This window comes from Ruditapes philippinarum, unplaced genomic scaffold, assembly GCF_026571515.1.
Source record: "Ruditapes philippinarum isolate M1 unplaced genomic scaffold, ASM2657151v2 ctg1806_1_1_1_1, whole genome shotgun sequence".
In the NCBI taxonomy this organism is placed as follows: domain Eukaryota; kingdom Metazoa; phylum Mollusca; class Bivalvia; order Venerida; family Veneridae; genus Ruditapes; species Ruditapes philippinarum.
This window is the reverse complement of record NW_026852524.1, coordinates 136,191-152,423: the sequence shown is the minus strand read 5'-3', so window position 1 is coordinate 152,423 and position 16,233 is coordinate 136,191. Positions and strand designations below refer to the sequence as shown.

The 16,233-nt window shown below is 32.2% G+C and overlaps 1 protein-coding gene across 1 annotated transcript in view; it reads right to left on the bottom strand.

Moving 5' to 3' along the window:
• Positions 1-759: 759 nt before the first annotated feature.
• Positions 760-16,233, bottom strand: part of LOC132715865 (uncharacterized) — a 31,671-nt gene continuing 16,197 nt past the window's right edge. Inside the window, exons 2-4 of the mRNA XM_060698961.1 lie at positions 14,924-15,076; positions 7,870-8,061; positions 760-4,517 (exon numbers count right to left, since the gene is read on the bottom strand). Of these exons, the coding sequence (XP_060554944.1) occupies positions 4,513-4,517; positions 7,870-8,061; positions 14,924-15,076 (350 nt within the window). The 3' untranslated portion in view covers positions 760-4,512. The remainder of the gene's footprint in view (positions 4,518-7,869; positions 8,062-14,923; positions 15,077-16,233) is intronic.

Below are 16,233 nucleotides of genomic sequence, written 5' to 3'. Positions count from 1 at the left end.
ACATCTCTTGATTTATTGTAGCTAACGATATCGTATTATTAAATCATTGATGTTTTGTTATTATTAAAGAGTATTTACGAGAATTTACCTGTTAAAGGGTTTTAACTGTTTTAATAACAATATGATCACGTTGAAAATATTAAAGTAAAGTAATGTCTGATGCTTCCATCTTCAATTGATTAACACCGAGACCATGGCATGAAAAAACACCGAATACTAAATTCTTGATATTAATAGGCCTACGCCAGGCAAACAAAAGCAGCCTTTAACTTATGCATGTGTCTTTATTTAAAGTTTATTTGGGTAAACTTTAATTGTTTCGGTGAAATGATAACAACTTTAAAAAGTATTCTGTTTCGTTAGGACGTCAAAATCGAGAGAAAATATCTTTAGCGGAGCTAGCCGCCATCTTGGATGTAAGTTTACGAGACATAATATATAGAGACTGCGCAATAGCCGGATGTTATCGGAACCTTCCATTCATTTCAGGGTTGGGCGGAGGGTTTTTAAGGGTCAAAGGTACCCAAGACCGGGACTGTATATTGCGACACTGTTTTCCGATCTTGCGCTGCTTTTATATTGTTTGTTTGTTGTTTGTTATTTCCAATATTATTGTAGTTGATGACTTTAATAAAATATCTGAAAACAATATATAAAGACAGTACAAGATCGGGAAAATGCATCGGTTTATGCTTTTGCTTAATCCAGTGTCAATGTGTTACCGTATGCAATGGTATAATAACAACATAACGCATCATATACAACATGAAAGTGTTTAATAAGCGAGAATTATAACAAAACAGTTACAGAAATTGCAATGTACCTATTTCTTTCTAAATCATTTTTGAAAAATATACTTAAACATAATCTGAATTCCTCATTATTGACATTAACAATTATGTTCACGCTTTATTTTAATTATAAATTTGAATTTGCAGAAATTCTAAAGAAAAAAGGAATGTCTGAAACATAAACAAATGAAAACTTAACATTTCTTAAGTTCAAGGATGATGTATACCATTTAGCAATCCATAAGTAAACATGAACTTCATTTGAGCCGCGTCACGACAAAACCAACATAATGGGTTTGCGACCAGCATGGATCTAGACCAGCCTGCGCATCCACACAGTCTGATCAGGATCCAGGCTGGTCGCTTTCAGTTTCTCTACTTGTAATAGGGTTTGTAAACAGGCTGGTCTGGATCCATGCTGGTCGCAAACCCACTATGTTGGTTTTGTCGTGACGTGGCTCATTTATTAAAAAAGATATAAGGTAGAATTCTATAGACTATGCTATTATCTTTCATGTAAACTGCTGTAAGGTAGATTTCATAAATAAAATTAATATACTTTCTTTAAAAATATAATCTGCTATAAGGTAGAATTTTCAAAGAAAACAAAATATACTATTTCAAAGTCAACTGCTGCAAGGTGGAATTTCCATAGATTGTTACAGAAATAGAATTAAGATAACATAAATATACAGTGGATTTAGGTAGAATTTCTATAGATTGTTGAAAAACAAAGTAAGGTTAAAAAAAAACCTTTAATGCAAAATAATAGGTAAAATTACATATAAATTATTGATACTTTATAATTGAAAATGTTTTAATGTACAAACTAAATAAGCTGTTACAGTTAAAGTGCATACACTTTATAAATACATGCATATTAGCGTGCTTACATTGCAAATACTTTTTAAAATGTCGACAAACTAATCATTATCAATTCAATAAAGTGGTTTCATCATTCACATTTAGAAGTGATATGCGACTATCAATTCTTTTATTCTTTTATTTGGAAAATCAAATTTTAATTCATAATTTACAACGAAATATAATAGAACCCATGCCGCGAACAATGAGTTCCATTGAAAACTGGTTTATTCATAATTCGAGCCTTCATTATGCTACTTTATCTAAACTGTTAATAAAGCTGAACAATAATATACGCATATTCACACACACAACAGTTATCTAATGGTTTTCAATGATAAACTTAAATACAGCGGTGAATTATAAGTCTTTAGAACTGAGTTGAATATAAAAAAGTTCTTCCCTGTTCTATACATTGAAATTCATGACAAAAAAAGAACGCGCAACAACGAATAAATATTTTCATGGACTCATGTAAAGACCAATTTTGCTGATATTTGACAACTACAACTATTAACCCTTTCCCTCATGAGTACATGTATATTGTGAAAAATGGCCGTTTTCATTGAAAAGCCTCCTGTAACAAGTTCAAACTGCTATGAAACTATGGAAAATGCTTCAACACTAATTAAACGTGGCACAAATGTTGACAGAACCATTGCCTTTGTAACGACATGCTCAGTCTTAAATTTCTTGTTACCATGGCAGCGAGGAGACATCTCAAGTTGCCAAAATCACTATTTTGCATCAAAATTAATTTCAAAGTGCTGCATTGAGATAGAGTCAAAGGCTTTTCAGCATTGCTTACACATTTCCTTATGATCGACCTGGGGTCAATTTTAGCCTCTCATACGTCCAAATTTTCTTGGCGATGAAGGGGGACTGCCACCCTTCTTCGAACCCCCCAAACAGAAAGGGGCAAACCCCCCTTTTGGAAACCCTCTGATGTACCTTTTTGATGACGGCAGCGCCGAAAAAGTGATCACTTTTTTTAGCAACATTTCCTAAATGAAAAACAGTGTTTTGAGTCTAAATAGGGTAATTTTTCACTGTTTGAGGCCTCAAAAGGGGGGGGGGGTCGAAAAGCCGTCAAAACACGTCTATATGAAGTAAAGGGTTAAGGCGGAAACGATAAAATACGATGTAAGATAATTTAGAATTATTTTTGAGTAAATCAGCTTGAAGTAAGTTTTAGAAACCGGGTATATATTTTCAAGAGCAAATAATAGTTAATCATGTTCAAAATAAAGTAAAAATGAATCAAAATATTTTTCTCATATTGTCCAACAATATTGACCTGACACTTCATTAACTTTCTTAAAGGTCATTGGATAAACACTGGTATGTAACAAACATATCAATATATTGTTAACTGTATACGTCAGTATAGACGCAGGGCTACCGATTTCAAGGTCTCTGGTTCGATTTCTAACCAATACCACGTTATGAAGAAACACATTTCTTGGAATTTATTTGCAGGAATAAATGTCAATTTTAAAATAAAAAAGAAATAAACGTGTCTGAATCAGGATTCGAACCTACGAGTTTACGTCTATATTCTTGAAGTAAAGTATCTTTATCGAGTTCTTAATTTACTTGTTATATACATTCATACCGATATACAAGTACATCGTAACGTATACGGAATTTACCGACTATAGGGTCAAATGCATGAGTGCCAGGTCAATATTGTTGGACAATAAAGGCAATCAACTTACATGCTGTTTATATAATTATGCAAATGTATTTTTCCCTACTTTTTGGAATAGGATCTTATTAACAGTGACGTAACTTCCTATAGGCATTTTAAGCCGCATGATGGTACATACCGCAAAAAAGCGAAGGTATCGACGAAGATAATGGCATACTTGTACATATGAACCCGCTATAAGAAAACGGGAATAGCGGTAATAACATACTAACACAATAACATATAAAATAGAGAAAACTGGAATCCCTAAAGAACGCAAAAAAAAACAACACAAAACTGAAAATGTTGCAGGGTCGGTTTGCTGGACGGTAATGGAAAGTGCAAGTTACTCGTGCTCAACATTCTTTAAGGATCGAAAATATAACAGCTTTGATTATATGTTTGGGGCCACCACACGACACAAACAACAATGATGTGGCAATCAAATAGAGAAAAATGGAATATAACACCGCTAGAGAGCCACAGTAGTGAAAATGAAACATACATATGATTTCTGCTTTTGAGTAACATTATCTTAAATAACATACACATGGAACCGCTATAAAGCAACAGTACCGTTAATGATGACTACATATGGCACCGATTTAAAGCATAATTACTGGTAATGATGCCACACAATATTGTACAGCTATAAAGCAACATTACTGTGTATATATGGTACAGCTTTATGATAACATTCCTGATAATGAAGACATACATAATCACGGCACCGCTATAGAGCAAAATTACTGGATATAATGACATAAATATAGTACCGCTATAAAGTAACATTACCTTTAATAATGACGTAGATATAGTACCGCTATAAAGCAACATTAATGGTAATGATGTCATACATATGGTACCGCTATAAAGCAACATTTCTGGTGATAATGACGTAGATATAGTACCGCTATAAAGCAACATCATTTGTGATGATGACCTACATTTGGTACCGTTTTAAAGCATTTATTGCGACGATGATGATAGCCATCAAGCTGGTTGACATCACCTAACACTGTATATACTGAGAGATGATTAAGTTGAGCACTTTAACAGCAAGTTATTGGTAAACAAGTGTCCGAGATATGCGCAGATTGAACGATTATAAATTTGAAAATCTTTTCTGAACTTCTTGTCGTGTTGATCACTGGTATTCCTGATAGATTAAGCTGGAATAAAATTATAAAAACTAAGGCATTAAATAAGTAATAAATTAAGAGCATCCGCGTGCGCACGTAACAGTTATCGCGTTCGCACGCAATAACTATCCCTTTAGAACGTAATAGCTATCGCGTGCGGACGTAATAAATAAGAAAATCCTATGTTCTCTTTGTGCAACCGTAGATACTACCTTGTTGTTGCTTAGAATATTTCTTAAATCATTTATAAAACTTAAAGCATCGGAAAGAAACGTGTACAATTAATAACGATGAGAATTGACTCGCTGCATATGTGTTTGGGTTCTGGATACTGCACTAGTAGAAATTTTCATGTTGAACAAGGATATTAATAAAGTTAATATATGACTCCTATGCAGAGGCAGGAAGTTTTTGAATGACCGGAAGTGACCTAAAACGGTATTATAGATACCGAAAACACAGAACAATGGGTGGTAGACGGTATATGAACGGGCATAATCATTATCTTTTAAGAATTTTATCGAAGAATGTGAGACAAATGTGCTTCGAGTGTCCTTTCTATTGTGCGTCGAACACATCTGTCTAATTTCCAATTGTCGCAAATATGAATGTTTACGAGCACATCGGTCACACCTCGTGAGACAAATGTGCTCAGACCTACAATGCTCTATTATCCCCGATAGACAGTGGCAACTAGAGTGCGGGTACCTAATACCTGCATACCAATTTACGCATGCGCTATGCAAGTTTGGGTATACGATGTGATTTTTAAATATCAGACTGGTATTTCTGTTAATTTTACACATGCCAGAAATTTAATTTGGCATTGCGGGTGCCAGATGAGCCGCGTGCCATACGACGTCAGTTTAACGAAACTGCTTGTCTATAGGTCGTTTTGAACGCCAAGAAAAAAATATCTGGCATGTGTTTGCGGTCCATCCCAATAGCCGGAAACTCGGCAAGCCTCGTTTCCGACCAAAGGGCGGGTACCCTCTGGACGAATATTCCGATCCGAACCGCAACATATGATAGATGTTATTACTCTGACACATTTTCAGTAGTAAAGTCTATGATACAATTGGAATTATTGTGTTAAAAGAATAATAATAACCTCATTTCATAAACTTAGATAGACAATAATACAAGTTTGTAACGTTTACATGTACTCATTTATTCTGTATTTCATTCTGTTAAAGCATACAAAATCTTGTCCATCATTTTGCTACATTTTTTTATTATTTCTTGATCGACGCTCTTCTTTTGACAACATGATTTTTTCATAGACCGTTTCGCTACCCTTGCATTTATAAAAAACATTATACATATAAAAGTGTCACTTGATACTTGTATTTTAAACATGTATCTTTAAAGCTGCACGCCTCCAGATGAGCAAAAATATTTCAATAAAATCAAACCTTTGAAAAATTTACTAAGATTTAAGGAAAGGTATAAAGATTCAAAATTCTAGTAAAAATTTGCATGTTATATGCGATTAATGACCGAATTTTTCAGTATGTATAACTATATTTCTACTGCGTTACTAACGCAGTAAGGGCTATTTTTGCATATTTTGACCTCTTTATAGTAATGTACATAGGTTGTATGTGTCCTTGTTAATGTGTAAATTGCATTCTTTTGGTAACTTTACAATATTATACTGTTAGATACATTTTCAAATTTTCATGAAAAGCAGCCTGAATCTGGAGGTGTGATGCTTTAAAATCACGCTTATAATAAGTTGGTCAATTTTCGGCAAACTTTGTTATTTACCGATTGGAAAATGTTGAGTTGCTTAATTGGCAGAAATTATACTTAACTATTTATTTTATTATAATATGGCAAGACAAAGTGTATAGTTTTCAAATGATTATGGCGAGATTTAAAGTGACATTATATTCATGATTAGTGTTAATTTGGCTATATATCTAAAATGATTAGCTATTATAATTGGTCATTGACCAATAATTGATAAAGAAAGATAGTTACAGAACTACCTAAAATATTAAAAGACTGCCCAGCTCTTTTCATAAATTGAATGTTAATGATACATTTGGAAAGAAATTTATTGAATTTTCCGTGAGTCACGTGTGTTATTGATTACACACATGAACTAAGCACATCTATCGTTATTATGACTGTAACTTGTATACCTGCCATGACATAATGTCACTTCTAACACTATCGGAAATTTTTCTATATAAACAAAGAAGCCCGGAAGCATGCATTATTCTACAACAATGCCCTCGCCGTTCTTATTATCTCCCTGTGTATTATCACATTGAGGGCGCAATTTTGTTTGAAAAATCTGATAAATTAAAAACAATTTTTTGTTGAATTTTGTTGTGAAAGCTATCAAGAATGAAAGAAAATTGGCTAACTAAGAAAATTAATCCGAACACCAATATCTTTAATTCAGTCGTTAACGCTGTACAGACGTTTAAAGTGTTGTTTACGTGAAGTCACAATGTAGCGCCAAATAGCACGTGCAAAACAATCAAATCAAGTACGCTATTTTAACGTCGAAAAACATGTTAAGTTTAACATTTATTTCACTTTTAATAATTTGTATTTCGCTTGAAAAAATATGGAGTGAAATAAAATACACAAACAAAGTTTTATCAACGTTTTCAAAATTCGTTATTCTACACACGGTAGATTTAACGACAGTTTTGTTCAACCCACTGGAACAGCATTTAAAGAACGTTTCTATTGAAAACTCTGAGGCGAAAACAAATTTAACCACCAAACATAAAGTCCAACTTTATAATAATAATTATTGACATGTTAGAATGGAAATAGATATTAATTCTTCGTGCATTATTGTATAATAATGCACGTTTTTCGTTCAAATGCTTCGTGATTATATTACTACGCATTTGAACTTAAACCGTGCATTATTCTACAACAATGCACTCAGAATTGATATCTTTTTCCTAATTATAAAAGTGACATTTGATATTCCCCGTAGACTTCCGCAATCTTCTAGAATTTTATATAATGGGTAGAGTGTCCATAAGTATTTCAAATGTTGATAAAAAAAACAATATAAATGTATGATTTGGATTTTCTTATGAAAAGTTGCTTGAACAAATAAATGTTTCTACACTTCTAAGTGATTTAGAAAATGAATATTTTTAGCTGCTATATAAATATATGTAGTATTAGGCTATGCCAACAACTTCCATGTATAATTATTATTCGTGTTCTTTTTTTGTTATGTCTGATACTAAATACTTGCAACGTAATTATTCATTGTATTTCAGACCTTCCATTATAGACCACTTCACTTTAAAAAGCGTTAAACATGTAAATTGTATGTCGAAGCCTCTAGTTAAGTGTTTGACTTTAAAGAGGAAAATGACAATCAAATAGAGAAACAAACCTGGTATTCCATAGACTTCAAGTTCACAAAGAACCAACCATTGAAAAGGTTCTCGTCTTACTTCCACATATCGTGTTTCAAGCGAACCATAAGGGAATACAAGTGTGTTGTTGTCAAATGCGCCAACATCGGACATTGAATCTAATGATGCTCCTGCTGCGAGTCTCAAATCGTCATACACGAAACTGTTTACTAAAGATAATTAAATTTAATTTAATTATGTTGTTCCTTATTGGAAAAGCTGAAGGTGACATTTTCTTTTCTTTTGAATGATTTTATTGAAGGTAGTTTGTTACTGTGATCAAATAACATTTTATAGCAGGGGCGTAGCAAAAAAACGATATGGAACACATCTGATCTGACATTCTAATATAATTCTGAAATGTTCTAACAACAGAATTTGTAATGAAATTCAAGTGACATTGTGAAATCCTACAGCTTCATATGTTGTTGACTTCTACAAGGGAAAGATTCACTTACCTGATTGACCAAGGAACACTGTATTGACACTGCAAATTAAGCTGGTATACATGCTAAACTTACCTTTATGAATAGCAGAAAACTGATTCGCACCTTATATTTCCTTTTGCAAACGTCTAATATAATGACAGACATCTTTGAAATCTGTCACTTCATTTTTTATTTTGAAGATTTCTGATTGTTTACATCAATTTCAGACAAATCTACTTCAAGAACATAATTTATGTAAAGTTTATGTTTGTTTAAGATCAGAAATCCCTTAAGTTATTACTTCATGTTTCTGTGTATTAACGATTTTCGTATGGGATTACAAAATGGCCGCCATTGAAATCATAGATTTCAGATTCAAAAATCCGGCCGTCTGTCCATTGGAGCATTTCCGGATTTCTGGTGTTTTCATTGGTGGATTTTTAACATCGAATCTTATAAAAGTCGGAATCCAACCAATGTTGTCATCCTCAGGTACAGTATTAAAGTTTTAAACCCGCCAAAGTTCAAATTTAACAAATATCCTACAAACGTCACTTGTATCAAAACTAGTAAGCTGGTATGTATTTCAATCCACTAGACATTGTTGTTGCTGAAAAACTTGTTCCAAACATAGAAAACTGTATAAGAATTATATTATTTTTCCCATCCCGACATACGTTTACAATAGATCTGTACCATGTTGTTTTTTCGCCTGGTACTGCGCACCCCCCCCCCCCCCCCAAAAAAAAAAACAACAACAACAAAAAACAAACAAACAAACAAACAAACAAAACATAACAAAAGACAACACATACGTCAAAGTGACCATTTTATCGTTATATCTCTCCGCAGGTTGCTATGTCAATCAAATTTTCGTTTTAACTATGAGGTCGTTAATACCCCGGTCACATATTTACGGAAGACGACCACGGAAGAGCCACGAATTTATTCCGGGATCGTCCGTAGCTACCCGTACTGGTCAGTAGCTCTCCGTATTGTAACCGTAATCAATCGTATTAGTCCTTGTATATCCTTAGTGATACTTGACAATTTTTGAACATGCACAAAATTTTGCTACGGAAAAATCAACCGTAGCGTATCCCTACTAGTCCGTATTAAACTGGTCGATGAGATGTGTTCATAAAATGTAATGATAACGATATAATCACGATATGATGTAATTATTATTATGATATACTTATGCGACGATGTGATCATGACATGTGATGTTGTTGTATTGTATGGTGATGATTAGATTTTTTTCTTTGATGATGATGATGATGTTGTTTTTCTCTTTTTTTTTAACGATAATGACATACTGATGTTTATTTGTAAATATATACAGTATATATATGCATTATAATCTTATAAGTGTCATATAAACTGAACACTAAATCTCAGTTAAAGTTTATAGAATATCCAAATTCTCATTTTTTGTTTTATAACTATGTAAACAATGTAAAAAAATATCGTTTTTCACCAATCTAACGTCTAAGTATACATATTTTTTTTCTTTAAATGATATCCTGAAAATATTTTCAATATCACCGATTTAATAATATCTTCTATTTTTTTAATTTCCACTTATTCATTTTTTATAATCCAAAGTAATCAACTGTATTCCGCAACTGTCTATTATACTATTGTGTGAAACTTAATCGTGTAATTTATAAAATATGTGTAAGTTTACGTAGTACAAATACAGGGTGTTTGTTAAAAAATGTGGCTAGTCATGTAACATTTATGTTATAGATCCCTAAACTTAGCTTAAGTTTGGTCCGTTCAAATAAGTATTTATATCTTTAATTGACGTCGGCTTATTCTCTGCTCGCAAATATTTCTTTTATGTAAATAAGCATCAAATGATTATTTTATTTTTGTTGTGATGGTTTGTCTGTTCTGTTTTAAAATGTCATTTTCAGTTTCTTTTATTCATCCATGGCTGCTCATAACATTTCCTTTGCATTTCGTTTTCTTACTTCCCAATGGGTAATATAAGCATTGGTGCTTGGAGAGCAGCTATAGGATTGTATTATAATGGAACACATTGTTTACATTATTCATATTTTTTTAAACAATACCCACAAAAACACCTCTTCTATATTTTTGGTTTGTTTATAGCAATATATGTTAGTATTTTTTGTACTCTGGGTTTTTGTTTGCTTAAATTTATATTTTTTATCAAAATTTTTATTTTTCTTTGCAATAATAACCTCAAAAAAAAATCCCAAAACATTACAGAATGTTTACGATTATTTTACTTTATAGGTTCTCAGGCTCTTTTTTCTATAGAAGAACTATTATTATTGTTATCAGGTGACATAGAAACTAACCCGGGTATAAGAAACAAAATTGATTTCATAAAAGATCATTTCAATGACTTCGAAATTTTATGTTTTACAGAAACTCACTTAACTAATACAATTAAAGACGATCAAATATTTTTGGATGGATATAGATATTTATATAGGAAGGATAACACTGCCCATTCAGGGGGGGGGGGGGTTATTATTTATACGTCAGATAAATTGGTAACAAAAAGAGTTTTTGAATTAGAAATGTATTCTGATGAATCAATATGGATTAATGTTAAAGATAAGGAGAAGAACATTTTGATAGGCACTGTTTATCGTCACCCAAATTCTACTGTTGAGTTTTGGTCAAAACTGGATAACTGTTTAGAAAAGGCGCATGAATTGTCGAAGTACATTGTTTTACTTGGTGATGTAAATGAAGATCAACTCAATCATTCAAACCATAAATTACGTGATATCTTAATTATTTATAATATGAGTAATGTTATCAATCAGCCGACTCGTGTATCAAATACATCTGCAACACTTATTGACCCAATAGTAATTTCTAGTGAAATAAAATCATTTGACTTTGGTGTTTCAGAAACTCCGAGCGACGTTAGTGATCATTATGCTAATTATATTTTTATTCATTTTGAAGCGCTTCCTTTTAATACTTATAAGCGTTGTGTTTGGAATTATAATAATGCGGACTTTGTTCGGTTAAATGAATTGATAACTTCATATAATTGGTCAATATTATCTAATGGCACTGTAGACGAGGCTTCCGATTTATTTACTTCTTCATTTTTAGATTTGACAAAACGATGCATTCCATATAAAGAAGTTACAATACGACCATACGACAGACCATGGTACGATTCAATAATACGAAGAACTTCCCGGAAGCGTGACAGACAAAAATCACGTGCAATTAAAACTAATAAATCGTCAGACTGGATTTTATATAAAAAAAAAATTAAGAAACAAGGTTAATAATTTAAAAAAGCACGCGAAACAAGTTTTTTTTTTAATAATTTAGAATTTACAATCAACGATATAAGTAGTAATAATCCTCGCGAATACTGGAAAATTGTGAAAATGTTAGTTAAAGATAATAAACAATGTGAAATAATACCGCCATTGAGACTTAATAATGACTTGTATGTATTTACTGATAAAGAAAAGGCAAATGCGCTCAATGATTACTTTATCTCTGTATCTTCTATTGATGATTCTAATACTTCTTTACCCATTTTCAATCTTAAACCAAACGAATCTTTGTGTGACATAATAATTAACGAAGAAGAAGTTAAAGACATTCTTTCATGCTTAATAATAAAAAAGGCTAGTGGACCAGATGAGATAAGTCACCGTATGCTTAAAGAAACATCTTCTAGCATTTGTAAACCTCTATGTACACTTTTTAATCGTTCCCTTCAAGAAAATACATATCCCACATGTTGGAAAAACGCAAACGTTATGCCATTATTTAAAAAAGGGGAGCACGATCTTTGTTCTAATTACAGACCAATTTCTTTAATAAGTTGCATAGGAAAAGTAATGGAAAGAATTATATTTAAATATATTTACAACCATTTACATACGAACAATCTTATTTACAAATATCAATCCGGGTTTATTCCAGGGCATTCTACTGTATATCAATTAATTGACATTTATCATCAAATATGTAAAGCTTTTGATGAAAAGAAATCAACTTGTATAGTGTTCTGTGATATCTCTAAAGCATTTGACCGCGTTTGGCATAAAGGTCTACTGTTTAAACTGCATCAGTACGGCATTACAAATAATTTGAATACTTGGATTGCTAGCTATCTTAAGTCGAGGAACCAAAGCGTTTTTGTTGGTTCTTCTTTTTCTGACACAAAATTCATAAATGCTGGTGTCCCTCAAGGATCTGTGCTTGGTCCTCTTCTTTTTTGATTTATGTTAATGACATTGCTGAAAACTTACTTAGTTTGACTCGTCTTTTTGCAGATGATAGTTCTTTATCAGTAACAAGCGATGATTCTAAATATATAGAAATGACTCTAAATATTGATCTTAAAACTATTACTGAATGGGCAGACCAATGACTTGTAACCTTTAATCCTAATAAGACAGAAGTATTATTTTGTTCTCTTATTAGAAATGAAAGACCTTTTTTGTACTTTAACAATGTTCAACTTAATTACACTCAACACCACAGGCATTTGGGGTTAACCTTAAGTGATGTGGAACCTGGCATGAACATATTAATAATATAACTAACTCGGCGTCAAAAATATTAGGTTCTATGCGTTTATTAAAGTTCAAATTAAATAGAACAACATTAAATCAAATTTATATTTCCTATATGAGGCCTTTATTAGAATATGCTAGTGTTATTTGGGATAGTTGTACCTTATATGAAAAAGAAAAAAATTGAAAAAATGCAATACGAAGCTGCGCGCTTAGTAACTGGTTTGACTCGCTCAGTGTCTATAGAAAGACTTCTGCATGAAATAGGTTGGGTCTCTTTAGCAGATCGTCGTTTAATGCAAAAATTATCAATAATGTATAAAGCTAAAAATGGGGAGCTTCCAAGTTATCTGGACACTTTGTTCCCAAATTTTGTATCAGAAAGTAGCCATTATAACCTTAGAAATAACGATAATTACGTAACAATAGCACGACGAATATTTTCTAGATCATTTATACCCTCAGCAATTTCGGCATGGAATAGTCTTGATAATGAGATACGTGACTCGACTTCTTTAAATGTGTTCAAAACTAAACGCAAGGATAAATTCAAACCCACACTTGTCCCTAAATATTATTTAATTGGAGAAAGGCTAACATCTGTTTACCATGCACGTTTAAGAAATAGATGTAGTAATTTGAATGATGATCTGTATAGAAATCACTTAGCAAACTCCCCTGTTTGTGAGTTTTGCCATATCGAGGAGGATGCTGAACATTTCTTTTTTAACTGTAAACTTTTTGGTGTTCAAAGACTCCAACTTTTCACTTCCACTCGCCCTTTTCATCCATTAAGTACAAACTAGTACTCTCCTTTATGGAAAAGAAAATTAAACTCTTTTTTATTTCATGAGGTTCAAAAATATATAAAAAATACACATAGATTTAAATAATAAGAAATAAGTACATGTAAAAATAACAATCGTTGTTCCAATATTAATTCTTCTAATTCCCCTTATAAATGACATATTTTGACAGCCATACAAACCATCACATACTGCAAGTGCAGGAAAATTACTATTATTTTTTATATTTAAAAAATTGATAAGCAAATGTTTTTGTTTTTTTTTTTTTTTAAATTTGATGTCGAATTCTATTTGCTACTTTGTTTTTGTATCCGTCTTAATATTTGTAATTGCTCATGTGTATAGTGTTTAAACATGTTTTCGTTTCTATATCTTATAATGCTTAAGGGAAGGACAGTTACTAATGTTGCTAGAACTTGTTGTTCAACCCTTTTGCCCTTTGTTAAAAAATGTTGTTTTGTGGAAATAATGTTATAAATTGTATTCAAAGAGCAATAAAATATTATTAAACTAAACATTAATTTTAACGGCAAGTGCGACATTTAGCGGCGTTGCGAGATATAACAGCGCCACTACCACCACCGCGACTTAGCGCGGGAATTGTAAATATAGCTAACCCAGCTGGAAAGGAAATAACTTTTATATTTATTTGTAATAAATATTAACAAATTATGATGTTTTTTTTTTATATAAATTAATCATTTCTCAAATCTGACTTTGATTAACAATGAAATTCTACCTTTAATCTATTAGAAAGGTTTTTAATGCTCAGCAAGATAAAAACAACAACAAAAACATGGACAGATCGTGTCCGTGTTAGCGATGGTTTTTAATAATCTGGGGACCAGATTTACGAGCTCAGGGTACAAAGAAATTTACGCGGGAACAAAAGAGTTTTATTGTTTATATTTCTATTTCTGTGGGTTTGCACGATTTCATATGTTCTATTTAGTGGAAGATATGTAATTTTGTGTTTATGTTTTAAAGCAGTAAATTGGTCGTGCATTGAGTTTTTTCTTTGACATCAGTGTTCACATCTGAAGGCATGCAACTTTAATATTATGATACATTTATTACATTCCATGAAAATGTTTAAAAATATAAAATATCTGATGACAAGTTTGTTCATTTTACATAACACCTTTTATGCAGCAAGCATAAAAAGTCGTCACAGAAATTGAAATGCAATCGTACCTATATTACATACGAATATATGTAATATTTTTTTCTTGTTACTCAAGAAACGGACTATAGTGTTACCTGTGTATATGTTGATCAGTGTAACAGCATACAGTGAGCCAAGGTCCACCCACCATTGACATTCCCAAAAGAAGCATGGGCTCAGAATTCCATCCAATGCTTGTCTTCCTGATAGAGTCGTCGTTGTTTTCCCTTTAGCGACGTTCGAAGGCACTTAAAATAGGGAAAACAAATAGGACAATCTTTTATAAACCTTTTTACGACGCGGTGCGTTGCTATTTTAAATTGACCGGAAGTAGTATTTTCTCGCGCATGCTCAATCTGCATAGGGCAAACAGAACATCTCCCTACATAGAAATGTAGAAGAAATTCATAGACAATTCCGAGTTAGTTTAAGGTAAAAATTAGAAAATCATTTGAAATAGATTTTAATAGAAACACAAAAGATTTATAGCTTTTTGGCCAAGATTGCCATAAAAAAACAAGGAAAAGACGATTGTTTAAGAATTCCCCTTTACGATCATGGAGGACCTGACATTGAGATAATTGTTCCAAAAAAAAAATGTGAAAATAAGCAAATAAAGAAGTCAATTTTATATGTGTTGAAATATAAATGCTAAAGAAATATAATAACATGTAAAATCTCAATTTCTGAAGAAGAAAAAACTCGGAACACGTGATATTGCATTTTTAGTTTTCAGTTTTACTTTATCCGACTGTGATGCCCAACAGTTATTTTTTAAGTCACATAAATATATTTAAATAATTTTTCAAACGCATTAGAAGTTTAGATGGGTGGTGAAATAACACACACTTTATCCGGTTCCTGTTACACCACGGTGCATATCCATATCGGTACCCTCTGCGAAATCTGCTGAAACGGTACCCTCTTTGTACATGCACAGGCCACTCTCTGCTCAAAACAAACCAGCGATAGATAACAAGCCAGTAAAAATTCATTGTAATAAGGAAAGGAGGTATGACACGTGGAAAAGATGTATACCACGGAACACTAGAATGTTTTATCTATGTGCTGATTTGTCATGTGCCCGTTTTTCATGTACTGCAACTTCACAATAAGCTACAAAAAATCGACATGTCTTACCTCGCCCATCACCTCGACATACTTTTCGGGCTGAAATGAACCTGTGGCCTGATTATATATGCATCATACATATTTACTATGTTCATTTACATATCATCTTCGGACAAATGGCAGTACATTGTAAAAAATAAATGTAAAATTCATAAAAACACCCTACTTTCGGTTTTGCAGCGGCACGGGCTACCTCTCTTCATTTGAATTTTTATATCACAGGTACCCTCTCATTTTTAACATGTTTAAACACACATAGGTACACTCAATGCAC